This window comes from Bufo bufo, chromosome 1 (assembly GCF_905171765.1).
Source record: "Bufo bufo chromosome 1, aBufBuf1.1, whole genome shotgun sequence".
In the NCBI taxonomy this organism is placed as follows: domain Eukaryota; kingdom Metazoa; phylum Chordata; class Amphibia; order Anura; family Bufonidae; genus Bufo; species Bufo bufo.
Window position 1 is genome coordinate 231838954 of NC_053389.1, and position 14785 is coordinate 231853738.

Sequence of the window (14785 nt, forward strand, 5' to 3'; positions counted from 1 at the left end):
CACCGTGCATGTAATATCCGATTTGGGGAGGGAGAATGGCCTCCATCTTTTGGTTTTGTGGGTTAAGAATGTGTCACCTCACCCCCTTCTCGGGCAGTACAGAGCAGGGAGTGTGCTGCGAGGGTATTTATATGGCGGGACGTGCAGATGGTCTCTACAGGAACATGCTGATCTTATTTTCCGAGGTCTTCAAATCTTGTGCTATTAATTCCGGCCAAAACCACAAAGACCAGAAGATTTCTAAAACTGGGTTTTCTGTGAACTGACCCCAAACCCAAAACCTGTTGGCTCCAGCACCTAAGCTATAAATCTATATATACATAGTGCATGGTTATATACAGCCATATGCGCTGACGTGAGACCATTCCTATGCCTCTCCTTTAGATTTGCGCAGATTTGTTTTGGAATAGATCATGTATTCGATTTTAAGCACTTGGGGCAAAAAAATTCATAAATCAGATCTACATAAACCAACAAACACCAATAAGCGAAAAAGAACCCTAATGCAGAGTTCATTCATCTGGCGAATATAAGCCGCAAATTCTTTAATACTGAACTTGATGATCTGTAAACTCTGGGAGGGGGGGTAGACCTAAAGCAGAACTGGCAGGAAATCAACACTAGTGCCACAGTGAGCTTCCATTAACCCGTACTGTGTAAACCAGACCTAAAGGAAATCACTTGATGGCCTGGCAAGAACAAACTTCCTTTAATCCAGAAACCGATGATCTACAATTCCTGGTAATTCTATGCAAAAATAATCCTAAAATGGATTACAAGAAACCGCTCGATAATCTGGAAAAACCATCTGGGAGGCAAATAGTGAGCTTCCATTAAGCTGGAACGATGTTGGGGGGGAATGGGGGGGGTTCTGACCCCCTCAGGCCTTAAAGCTTGCATCAGCAGTAAGGAGCATCACCGTGACTGCAATAGATGCTATGTGGGGGTGTATATGAATGCAGAAACTCGGCATCGACCCCCGTTCATCCAGACTGCTTACGTATCGGACACAGCTGCTAGAAGTAGAGGGATCAGTTTGCTAGTAGTGTCCTCCAGGAGGGATGAATTTTCCACTTCAGGACAGCAAGTTCACAGAGCCCACCATGGACCCCCGAGAGAGGAGGAAAAGGAGGAGGGGGCTTCTTCCAGACTTCATTAAGTGGAAGATGCTTCTTCATCTCCAAATGAAAATATTCCGCTCCGGCTTTCTAGTATACAGAATTAAGCAGCCCCCCATATCCCTACACACAGTGACCACATCATAACAAGGAGGAAGCTGGAGAATAGGTTATGTATCCACAAGAGCGGATATTCATTAAAATAAACGTCAGCACATTCCTCCCCTGAAATACTCTGTGCTGCTGAGGACCCTGCTCCTTCAACAGATCCCTGCTTGATTCCCCTGATTATGTCATCACGCAAATAGCTGCCCATCAACATACTCTATTAACATACCCGTCTTCCGAAATGCTCTACATTACTGGAGACAATGCTCCTACCAGTATGTAACTCTCTGTCCCCGTTCCCCTCTTCACAATTGGACACTGCCCACCTACAATAATCAGTGCACCCTGTTCCTGAAATACTCTGTTCTGCTGTGTGAGAGTGGGTGTGTGCCCTCTAATCCCAAAATGTTGCTACCTGCAGCTGCTGAGAGTTGTCGGTCAGGTTATCTTCCCTACGTCTCGCCTCGTCCAGAAGCTGGGCATTTTTCTTCTTCTCCACCTGCTCCTTGTGTTTCAGCGTCGCCACCTTCTTACTCTGGTCCTTTATTTGCCTAGAAGTAAAAAAAATAAAAAACCAGTGTTAACGTCAGGGTTCCCTTTCCTACATCTGGGAAAGCTGGGTGATCAGCAACAGGGCCGCTCATACAGCTCCTACTGGGGTGACAATGAACTTTCCTAAACTCAAGAGATTCACAATAATATTGCCACAGATACAGTTTTCTTAAGGGTCGTCACCCAGCTTTCCCATTGCCCTGAATGACAACCCCATTCTCGTTTAATTTAGGAGTCTGGGAAAGCTGGGTGAGAGCTGTAAGGTCGACCATCAAAGAAAAGGACATAGAGAATTTCAATTAAACCTATGCAACACTAAAAAGGGGTGTGAATACTTTCCAATTCTTAAAAGTCAAGCTCCCACGATGGGGTGTAGATACTTCAGGCTTACAGAACTATTCCAGTCAAGTAGTGGTGGGTGGGGGAAATGATTTAAGCATTGAGGGGTCAGCTGACGGATTACACTCCAATCCAGTGTGGTTTGGAAATAGACGTTCGGCTGAGTGTTCAGGCCAACCCAAGTAAAATTTAGCTGACATGGCCGCTGCAGCCGACCCTGCTGGACAGAGCCCAGGTCTTGCGCCCTCTAATTAACCATATAACGAGTCAGAAATATCTGGGCCAGGGAGAAGCGGCTCATACAGACTGACCAATGAGTGTGACCATGAGTAAATGTTACACCATAAACTGCACAACACATTGGGGGTCATTTATTTTGTTAAGAAGTCCTACCCCAGTGGCGAGCGAGTGGCAGGGGCCGGGTCATTGGCCATGGAAAATTTACTAACATTTATGGCTGGAAACAGACGCAAGAGAGGAGTGAATGCTACTCCAGTCAGGGGCTGGCGTCGTTTTACCTTTAGGAACACGGAGTACCAGAGGTGCGCAAAATTTATGACGTGGTGAGGATGGCGTAAAAATGTCCCTGCGACAAAATTTTGTTGCACAGGCCTTTACAAAGTCATCAAAAGGTGTCGTGTGACTATTAATGACCCCCACTGACTTAGTGATGGTTTAGAGCAGGGATGCTCAACCTGCGGCCCTCCAGCTGTTGTAAAACTACAACTCCCACGATGCCCTTCTGTAGGATGATAGCTGTAAGCTGTCAGGGAATGATGGGAGTCTTAGATTTTGCAACAGCTGGAGGGCCGCAGGTTGAGCATGCCTGGTTTAGAGGGTATGTCAACAGGCACTTCATCAGTGAGAGTCAGTGGGGTACAAGACTTCAGTCCCTTAAAGGGCAGGAATTACATGGGACTGACGATTGGTTTCAATTTTGAGTTGCCATATAGCCCTATTCTACAGTTATACAAGGCTGTGAAAGGGTCATGGGGGCCGGTAGTGCACAGCCAGGACTCTCCGGGTGACCCTCTCGCCTCCACACAAAGGGTTTGCTGATGGTTCTGAAACACACAGAATCATCCAGAGGAGTCGGGGCACTGACACAATGAGTGACCGGTCACAGGACAATCCGTGACTGAGGTAGCCCCAACTCAGCACAAGTTAGTGACCACGCTGACAGAGCAGGGGACAGACTTGCCATCATTAACCCCTGTGTCTCCAGCAGTCAATTACCCTGTGGGTGTCAGGGGTCACTGCGAAATTCAAGGCTCCATGTATTGGGCTGCTTCTAGTCAGAGTTATTCTACAATTGGAGAAGGGGGCTCTCATGCCACCAACTCAATGGCGTGCGGCCAGGCATTTATGACTGACAAACCTCTAATGAGGGGCAGCACTGCACCATGGGACATGACGCCCCAACACAGCAGCATTAATGACCCCCATAAAACAGAATGATGGTCAAGGGGGAAGCTCAGTGGAGGTGGATACTCCAGCTTATGCTGAACGGCGAATGGGACGATTGACTCTTTGGGCAAATGAGGTTCAGTGGATGAAGTTTGATGGATCTTAAAACAATCCCGCAGCCCTGTAATGCCTCCAGGTGATAACCCCCCAAAACTGCCTTCCAACAAACCCATCTCTGGCTGACAACATCCCCCAACCTGCCTTTAGTTGTCAACCCTCCCACAACCCCTCCAGCTGGCAGTCACCAACCTATCCTTTGGCCGACAAACCCTGGTTTGCCTTCAGCTGAACAAAGATCAGCCATTACCCCTCGACTGCCTCCAGCTGACAACCTAAAACCTGCCACCGGCTGACAACCCTTCCACGTCCCTTCTGAATTGCCTCCAGCCAAGTGTGGTTTCATACTTCTGATATACTGTAAATCATAAGTATAAATCTAAAAAAAATATATATAAATCCATTCGCCATATAATCTGGTTCTGTTGGGTGATGACAGAGTTGCTGGTGGTCCCACCGCCTCATCTGTCACTCCCCGCTGCGCATTAATCATTATGTGAGGTTTGGGAGAAAACCAAAAAACATACAGAAAAGTCGGAAAGAAGCCGCACAGATAACCGGGGCTTTTAAGCCGGGCCAGGAGCAGCGGATGCTGTATAAATGACCTGACCAGGGCTTCCCTGAAGATACATGTATGATCCCACGGTGTATAATGACCCACAATCCTCCACTCTGCTAACTCAGGGTACCCGAGTTTGTTACAATGTATCAGCACAGGTAAAAACGTTTCAGTCTGGAGTCAAGGCTGTTTAGTTGTAATCTATCATCTGTTAGAAGTGTTGTAGCAAACATTTCCAGATGTCACCACAAGAGAAACTGTGAAGGCCACTTTTCTTTGGTGGAACCTGCACTCTCTGGCAAGTCAATAGGAAATCATTTATTTCCATGACTTTCCAGCTTGACTGTGGTGTGGCCTTCACCTTTATCTCGCTCATGGGGTAGTACTAATCAGAAAACACCCCCACTTTAATTTACAAAACTCTTCTCACCCCATTGAGCGATACTCAACCATGCCCACTAGCAGACAATCAGTTAGAAATATACAGTCCCATCTGACTTGTGGCACATACCACGATGCAGGCACAGACAATATGTCCAGTACCATTAGACCTTGTTTATTTGGTTTGCGTCATCTGAAACCCTTGGCCGGTAGTAAAACAGCCGGGATAATGGACCTGTATACAGTGTGGCCGCACTAATACAGAGAAACATGAGCCAAGACGTGACAGGATTACCGTGGATCACTATCTGGAAGCTGCTGAGCTGGGGACTGCTAGGTAGTGGCTTCACCTGGAGGTCATTATAAGCAGATAAGGATCGAGTGGACACACAGGTTGACAGCTCCTAATGACTGGGAATTATGGGTAATCCAGCCGTGCCCAAGAACATTCCCTAAACCTCAACTCTGGGAATTTTAATCAACTGAGAGCGGTCACTGTGTCACAGCACCAATTATGAGATCCCCCACCAGGGACAGCAAGCAGAAATCTTGAAAATGGTTAGGAATTGAAAAACAAAGAATAGTTAGAAAGTTACAGAATATATAATATAATATAATATATATATATATATATATATATATACATACATACATACACACACACACATATTCATGTATAAAGGAAATTACCAAGCAAACTGGTCTTATCTCCTCCTGCAATAAGTGTATGACATAACACCCCCACCCTTAAGACTTGAGGCATCTCAGCTATGTTCCCACATAAGGGCTCATGCACACGACCGTATGTATTTTGTGGTTCGCAAAAAAAAAGTATGACATCTGTGTGACGTCCGTGTTGCATCAGTTTTTTGTGTGTGCATCCATTCTAACAATGCCTGTCCTTGTCCGCCAAACGGACAAGAATAGGACATGTTCTATTTTTTGGCGGAATTGACTTACGGACACAGAGAAATAGAATAAACAAGGAGTCATTTTCGTTTTTTTTGCGGACACACTGAAAAAATAACAGAACGGACACGGAAAGAAAATAAGGTTGTGTGCATGAGCCCTAAGGGACACAAGCCCAGTAGCCGGAAAAGAGGCACTTTGCAATAATCCTTCAGAGAGACTACTAATGACTAACGTGGCAAGAGACACAATGGGGGACATTTATCAATCACTTTACGCCACAATTCTGGCGTAAAAAAGTCGCACATTATGGTGGACCTCATGCCAGCGCAGGGAGATGGATCCGCCAGTCTTGATACATCTTCCCCAGTATCTTCTTGATGTGACCAGAGCAGACCCAGACTTACTACACCAGGCTGAGCTCAATACACAGCATGTCCCAGTATATATAAGTTTTCTCTGTCTTTGGGAAATTTGGGTGACAAACAATAGGCTGCCTTTACAGCTGCCCAAGGGGATGTCACCCAGCTTCCCCAGACACGTAAACAGCAGTGTGGGACAGATCAGATCTGATAATTATGGGTTAACCACGATGACAACCCCTGTGGAAGTGGCGGCCATGCTGTCTGTCTTTTTAGTTATGTCTGGTTATCCTCAGAACTTCTCTGCCCCTGGCACAAGTCTAAAAGTATATTAGCCACTCGGGCCTCCTGGAAGGCTAGGAGACCATACCAAAGGGTTGATGCCAATCGAGTCACTGATAAAGGCCACAGCCGCCATTAAACTTTGCGATACGAAAGACGCACTCACCTTGATGTCATGCTGAGCAAAGCCGCATGTCCAGGAAAGAGACAGCAAGAGAGAGTCAGATAAAGAGACAGTTAATGAACATGGACAGAGGATTATTATAAAGAAGAGAGGAAACAGAGAAGTTAATAACATCACTAATAACTATGTGCGGGGGAGGGGACGGGTCCCATGACAATACAGGACCACAGTAGTGTCTGGTGTTAGAAAGTCCCGAATGTTAAGGAATGTTGAAGCCTCCCTCATAAAGGTGCTCATCATAGTAACAGTAAAGCTCTGCAACTTGATTCATCCCAGTCGTCAACATTTCTACTGCTGTCAATGAATGGAAACATTCTTATTCACAAGAGGCGGCAAAAGATCCATCCTAAACTCATACTTCCCACTGACACACTGAGGTGCCCTATCAGGAGGGAGATTTGCACTACCCATGTGCACGATTGTCTAGACTTGATGCCACTGTGACAGACTCTCAGCTGTGAGAGGTTCGTGATTAGGATGCGGTTTTAGCCTCTAAACGTAAACAAGAACTACCCTGTTCACGTACGGCGAGCAGAGATTTTGACAATGCAGGAGAATTAAAATACAAATATTAGAAACTAGCAGAACCTTTCATTGTACAGTGATTAAGAATTATATTTAGGGTCCATTCACACGCCTCAACTTGGGTCCGGATCCGTTCTGCAATTTTGCGGAACGAGTGCGGACCCATTTATTTTCAATGGGGCCGGAACGGATGCAGACAGCACACTATGTGCTGTCCGCATCCGCACTTCCGGATCCACAATTCCGTTCCCTATTCTTGCGGACAAGAAAAGGGATTTTCAATTATAGTGTCGGCGATGTGCGGTCGGAGAAATGCGGAACGCACATTGCCGGTGTCCGTGTTTTGCGGATCCGCAATCTGTGGGCCGCAAAACACCTACGGACGTCTGATTGGACCCTTAAAGGGTTTCTACCACCAGAAATACTGTTATGTAGCTGACTGATATAGCAATGCACTAATGTCAGCACTACATAACAGTATGTTTTTGACATTTCTCCCTGCAGCCGTTTTGGTAAAAAAAAAAAAAGCACTTTTATAATATGCTAATGAGCCTCTAGGTGCTATGTGGGCGTAAAATCAGTACCTAGAGGCTCTGTCCACTCACCCTTTATCCCGCCCAGGTCCTCTGTTGTGCCCGCCCCGCTCCTCTTGATTGATGGCACGGTCCGCCGCATCGCTGGCGAAATCCCGCGCCTGCGCCGTTCACTTCTGTATTTGGCACAGGCGCAGTGAGTTTAGTCGGCTCTCCTGATGCCGGCTTCCTCACTGTGACGTAGTCGGCGCAGGCGCAGTGAGGAGTCCGGCACCAGGAGCGCATCATTCACTCACTGCACCGAATACAGAAGTGAACGGCGCAGGCGCGGGATTTCGCCAGCGATGCGGCGGACCGTGCCATCAATCAAGAGGAGCGGGGCGGGCACAACAGAGGACCTGGGCGGGATAAAGGGTGAGTGGACGGAGCCTCTAGATGCTGATTTTACTCCCACATAGCACCTAGAGTCTCATTAGCATATTATAAAAGTGCTTTTTTTTTACCAAAACGGCTGCAGGGAGAAAGGTAAAACACATACTGTTATGTAGTGCTGACATTAGCGCATCGCTATATCAGTCAGCTACATAACAGTATTTCTGGTGGTAGAAACCCTTTAAGGGAGTTCCCCATTTTGGTGATCAAGTCTCCATTATGCACAATCATGTGCACTGATGACCATGCCAGGCATAGCGAATATCTAAGTAGTAAGTATCTGTATAGGGCACGTAGTATGGAGACCTGTATGACGCAGAACCATAAATCCCAGTAACTGGAGACACCCTGTGCTGTTATATTTTGCCTGGATACTTGCACTGGTATACATGTTAATTCTAGTTCTAAATGTCAGAGAGATCTCTATCAGTAGCCCTAAATTTGTGAGATTTGTACGAGCATCATAAAAGGGTGATTAAGAGAACTAATAACATTGCTTTCTTCGGGAGAGAACCCCCCCCCCCCCCCCCCCCCCGAACTCAATAATCTAATGCAGAGAGTAGGAGCACAGTGCCCTCTAGTGGATGATGTTAGCAGTACAGTCAAATTCAGTCCTGGTGGTCATTCCAGATCCCCCTTACCTTTCAAGTTCAGCTATCTTTGTATCCTTTTCATTCTTCTCATTTTCCATCTCCTTAAGGATCTCCAATAACCGGTCCACCTCTGCCTGGGACTTGCTGGCCTCTTCCCGAAACCTTGCTACCTCTTTCTCCAGCTGCTGCACCCGCTCGTTCACGTCAGGGTTGGATTTTGCATCTTGTGCAGCCTCGTGGACCTAAAAAAAATCAATAACATTAAAAAGCTGAAAAAGTAACACTAAAAAGGGAATAACCTAAAGAGGTGCTACGAGATATTAGGGGGAGTCTATCCCTGCAGAACAAAGAAAACTGGGGTCTGGAAACATTAGGTGGCTAGTCCTACAGAGCGGTAATGGCAGTCATATTGGTCGTTTTGCCAATTTACTAAGGAATTCTAAAGCTTGGGGTGGGGGGCGCTTTAATACGTGCGTATGGATTTTCCCTTCTTATCTTTCTTGACATTTAATCAAGCAAGCAGCATGCCATGACTTGGTTGCTAGCTTGGCAGAAATGCCGACGTGCGTCTGTTCCTTGTAGAGTTGTGATGGAAATAGGGTGAGCATAAGAGGACTGCACCCAGATGTCTGGCTCACACACAGCATTGAACCAGAAGACGATAGACTACATTTTTCCATGACAGGGTGCATTACTGTGTGCAACTGGCAAGGTCCAGAGGGCAGATGGTACTATTTCCGCCCCTCCCCCTCCTGTTCTCGGCTGACGAAGGTGATAATTAACAGTCATCTGTTTACATGAAGTGCTCTTCTCATACACCTGGCAGCATCCCGACATCCACAAAACACTGTGTGTGCTCTGTCACCGCCTGGCAGGGCGATGTCACGTCAACAGGACGAGGGCAGGAAGGCCAAAAGCCACAAAGAACTAATCACAGGGTGATGCAGATGAGCAGATCCACCCTGGAAGTGGAGCCCACAGGAGACATTATTTGGTCACCAAAACGCAGAACAGCATATGTACACATTAGGAGGCATTGGAGGAGTGCAGCTATGAGTGTATATAATATAACTGATATAAACACTGTACACATACTTTACTCATCCAGTACTGATCTTTAGTTACATCCTGCATTATACTCCAGAGCTGCACTCCCTATTCTGCTGGTGGAATCACTGTGTACATACATTACATTACTTATCCTGTACTGATCCTGAGTTACATTGGGTATTATACTCCAGAGCTGCACTCACTATTCTGCTGGTGAAGACACCATGTACATACTGCTGTGCTTTTCCATAAGTATATAATATCCATATCTAAATATCCTAATTAAAGTGTATTTGATTAGACCTATAAGAGGCCATATTGTTATATGTTATGTATTTTAAAGATGGCCGAGAGAAGTTCATGGAAAGGACACTGTTCATAAGATATTGTCTCATAGATGTACCAGTCTGAGAAGAGTCATTCTTATCTCCTTTTAGATTTATGACTGAGATAAGGATAGACGCAGCAGGTGCTAATTACTTCTACAGTTTGGTATCTACTAATGAAGCAGAAAATCTGTAATACCTATATACACGTATAATAAACCTTAGTTTTACTATAAGAAAATCAATAGGATGTATGTATTGTTTTATATTGAATATTATGAAGGACGTTTATGTATCTGTTATCATATATATATTTATATCTTAGAGTATGATGAAAACAGTTTAGGTATAAACCTTGCTAATGAGTCTCTGTCTAGGGAAAGATGTGTTAGTTTAACTAACCATCAATCACCCTTTGGAGTGGCAGAGGAGGCACAGATATCTCTGTGAGAACAAGGTTCTTTATATTATTATCTGTAACATAAATTAACAGTGTGAGAAATATCTAAATGGTGCCCAAAAGTCTGTGTTTTAGTTAGTTTTTGTGTCAAAACGAATCCCCCAGCTCTGATTTAAGGTTCCATATGTCATGTGTATAGAATGTGAGATAAAGTCATACTTGGATATTTAACCCTTACTAGAATGATACTAATAGCTTAGGTAATAGTGTCACCTAGGGGTAAATGAGTAACATTACACCAACAGCAGAAATGCATTTTGGGTAATACAGTGACATCACAGTCATTATCATATGTACATGCCTAGCTGGCAATGACTGGAAAACTCCAAGTTAGGAAGGTGCGTCTAACTGATAAGTTTGTGATCATAAACCACATACGCGTGAGGAAAAAAGATGGCAACAAGAGAAAAGACAGGGGAACAAGGGAAGCACAAAGAAACAAAGTATGCCCAGGAGAAAGATCCCAATGACCAGGACAGACTTTGGAGCTGACTTCCCTTAGTCTCCGCACATCATCAGCATTCTCAGGTAACGTATAACTTTATTCCGCATAGTGTTTTTATAAATTAATTAGCCTGATATTTAGAACTCCCCGTTGTATGGCGGATGTATAGCGTTAAAAGTGCTACATCAATATTGTCACTATTCAGTAACGATGCATATTACTGAATAAAAGACCTAAATATTGATTCAGAGGAACTCTCTGATTGGAATAATTTCATTCCATAGTCAATACCAGGCTTGATCATTTATAAGTTGTGTGACAATACTACCCGATTATCCGAGATTTGTCATAGTTTTGTGCAGAGTAAGGGTTCGTATATATTATTAACATTATTGAGTTTTATATCTAATAATTGTCGTCGAGACGGTTGTATTACATTTTTATGCTTGAGAGGTATAGTTTATACGTTGGTCTTGGTGTTAGAGCCATCTACCGTCTTTCCCCGAAAATAAGACATCCCCCGAAAATAAGACCTACCTCTAGTTTTGCCTATCCCTGTAATATAAGGCATCCCCCCGAAAATAAGGCCTCCCCGATAATAAGGCCCCGCTAGAATATAAGGCCCCTGACGCTACCGTAGGGCGTCTGAATCCTCTGGACTGTAGCGGCGGCTGCTGCCGCGCAGCTCACTGATTGGCCGCAGCGCATCCAGAGCTGTTCAGGCAGTGCGAGGTCTCTTTAAATCAGAGAGCCTGCGCTGCCGCCTGGAGAAGCTGCCGCCTGGAGAAGCTGCCGCCTGCTGCTCGCTCTGATTTTCAGGGGTGACGTCCAGAAGCTGCCGCTCTGATTTCCGGGGGTGACGTCCAGAAGCTGCCGCCTGCTGCCCTGACGGAATCTGGCTGACTCGCGATTAGACAGTGAGTCGCGCGGGGCAGGAGCTGGGCACATTGTGTGGAATCTGGCTGGCACAGACACAAGGGGTGACTGAGGTGGTGGGGGGGGGAAATGTTTGATAAAGTAGTGGGGGATGTCTGGTGAAGGTGGGAGGGGGGAGAGAGAGACTAAATAATCCACTGTCCACTGGCACAGGGGCGTGGGATCACTTAAAATGACACAGGGGGATCAGAGGTGGGAATCAAAATGACACAGGAGGATCAGAAGGGGGTACTACAGTAAAATAGTAATCCCCCTCCCCTCTGATTCTCTTGTGCCATTTTGATTCCCCCCTCTGATCCCCCTGTGTCATGGAAAATAAGACATCCCCTGAAAATAAGACCTAGCGCATTTTTGGGAGCAAAAATTAATATAAGACACTGTCTTATTTTCGTGGAAACAGGGTAGTGGCAAATTTAGGGTACTGCATATCACTGTGTGTTATTGAATATTATTGTGTTTTTCTACTGATTAAGTCATGATGGTATTTTAAATTATTGTATAATAAATCATTTATATTTTTGCATAGACGCTTTTACCATGATTTACTGAATGCACAACATAATTCAATTAACAACGATCTCTTTTTCAGGTGATTTATATGTCCACCTCAAGGATCAATTCCCTTTGAAAATTTTCTTTGATCCCTTCTTTTATATAAAGCCTTTTGCTTTATATCCCCGACAATACATTACTTATCCTGTACACATCCTAAGTTACATCATGTATTATACTCCAGAGCTGCACTCACTATTCTGTGGGTGGAATCACTGTGTACATACATTATTTATCATGTACTGATCCTGAGTTACATCCATTATTATACTCCAGAACTGCACTCACTATTTTGCTTGTAGAGTCACTTTTTTATATGCACTACATTACCTATCCTGTGCTGATCCTGCATTACGTCCTGTATTAGCATATGTTCACACAAAGTATTTTCAGCGCTGAAAAAACACCTGATGTGAAGTGCAATCTGCACAAGGTTTTTTTTGCATTTTTTTCCAGATTTTTTTTGCGCTGGTTTTCTCAAGGATTTTCATTCCTGCCCATTTTCATTGGAGATTCTGGGTGCAGAATCCATGTCAAGAATGGACAGGACATTTCTCTCTTCCAAAGTGCGGTTGTTAAAACCACAAAGCAGAAAGAAAAGCAATGTGGAATTTCTGCATGCATTCTGCCAGAATAATCTGTGTAAACATAAAAACCTTAAACTCCAGAGCTGCAATCACTAAAAACTATATTGGGCTACATTCATACAAACGTATTTTGTTTCCGTGTCCGTTCTTTTTGCGGATAGGATGCAGACCCATTCATTTCAATGGGTCCGCAAAAAATGTGGACAGCACACCGTGTGCTATCAGCATCCGTATGACCGTTCCGTAGCCATATGATAGTTCCGTATGTCCTATTCTTGTCCGTTTTGCAGACAAGGATAGGCATTGTTACAATGGATCCACAAAAAAAACTGATGCCATACGGACGTCATCCATTTTTTGCGGACCGCAAAACACGTATGGTCATGTGAATGTAGCCTTAAAGGGAGTCTGTCACCAACCTGACCGGTTTTAAACCAATCACATAGTTCAGTGGGACACAAAGACATGACACAGATGTTACCTTTGTTTCGTTTTTCAGATCATCCAAATCGGCCAAAAAGTCGTTTTTATGATATGCTAATGAGCCGTCGCAAGTGCCCAGGGGCGGAGAGTTTGCTGAAAGTGCCCAAGTTCTCCTGCCTCACTCGCGCCTAACTCTGCTCCTCAGTAAACTCCGGCCAGCCCTGTGGCTCTGTGACATCATATATCCCTATAGGCAGTTTGCGCATCGCTGCCGGGCCCGGGCATGCGCAGTGTTCTGCCCACAGTGGGAAGAGACACAGAGATTTGTGTCCCACTGAACTATGTGATTGGTTTAAAACCGGTCAGGTTGGTGACAGACTCTTTAAACAGTATCTTGTCCTTTCATAAAATATTTATAGTGACTTGTCAAAGTTTTGATTGGTGGTGGTCCGGGCGCTGAAACCCTGACAGTCACAGAAATGTTTAGCTGAGCACATAGTCCCTTCAGCTATTTTAGTGGGATGGAAAAACACAAAAAAAGGAAGTTCAGTCCTGTAAATCTCTGGTAGTAGAGGAAGAGTGAGGGACTAATCAAAGGAGGAAGTGAAAGGCCTAATCATAGGGAGATAGATAGGGTGCAAAAAACATCTTAAAGGGATACTTCCACCAGAAAGTTTTTTTTTTTTTTAACGCATAGAAAACTATTTTATACTCTATCATCGAGTCATTCAATGTCAGTTTACTGCTGCAGTGATGTAAAGATGTTATATGCATGTTAATCCTCATTATAACCTCCCTTCTGATCCTCAGTTGTGCCATGTGACCAACACTCTGACTCTCCAAATAACACAATATCTTGTCAGTTTCTCTATGTAGTCCTATGGGAGCCTCAATGTCAGTCTCATAGGAAGGAATAGAGAAGGAACTGACTTCCTGTCAGTTACTTCTCTATATATTCCTATGAGACTGACATTGACGACGGGTGGGGATAGGGCATCTACGCATGGGAGGAAAATATGTGCAGAAGAAGCACCTACACATAAAAGGGAAATGTGTACGGATGGAGTACCCACTCACAAAGGTGAATGAGTGACCATTCAGCACCTACTCAGGGTGGAATCGGTGAGGATGAAGTACCTACTCATGGCAGGGAATTGGTATGATCTGAGAAGTTGATTATGAAGAAAAAAAAGTGAGGAATGAGTCCCTACTCATCTTACAAAGGCAGAACTGACAGAGGAGAATGGAGTCCCTACTCACCGTAGGAGGGAAGAACTGACAAATGAAAATGGAGTCCCTACACAATGTATGAAGGGAGAACTGACAGAGGCCAATGTAGTAACTGAGAACTGACAAAGAATTGAGAACTACTCATTTTAAAAAGGGGAATACTGACAAAGGAGAATGGAGTCCCTACTCATCGTAGGAAGGAATAATTGACAGCCTATTCACTAGGGGAAGATGGAGAGGATTGAGCACCCATTCATGGAAGGAAAAACTTTGAGTCGAGGATCAACTCATAGGAGGAAGTTGTGAATTCTGATCACTCTCATGCTGAAGGGGAAGGAAAAATAATCCCATTTAGCAGCAGAGCTGCATTATCGG

General features: G+C 44.7%; 1 protein-coding gene across 2 annotated transcripts in view; it reads right to left on the bottom strand.

Annotated features, from left to right (window-relative positions):
- Nucleotides 1-14785, bottom strand: part of ERC1 (ELKS/RAB6-interacting/CAST family member 1) — a 157865-nt gene that overhangs the window by 43759 nt on the left and 99321 nt on the right. For both annotated transcript variants that reach the window (XM_040436562.1, XM_040436556.1), the window contains 2 exons: nucleotides 8450-8643; nucleotides 1642-1777 (listed from right to left, as the gene is read on the bottom strand). In XM_040436562.1, the coding sequence (XP_040292496.1) occupies nucleotides 1642-1777; nucleotides 8450-8643 (330 nt within the window). The remainder of the gene's footprint in view (nucleotides 1-1641; nucleotides 1778-8449; nucleotides 8644-14785) is intronic.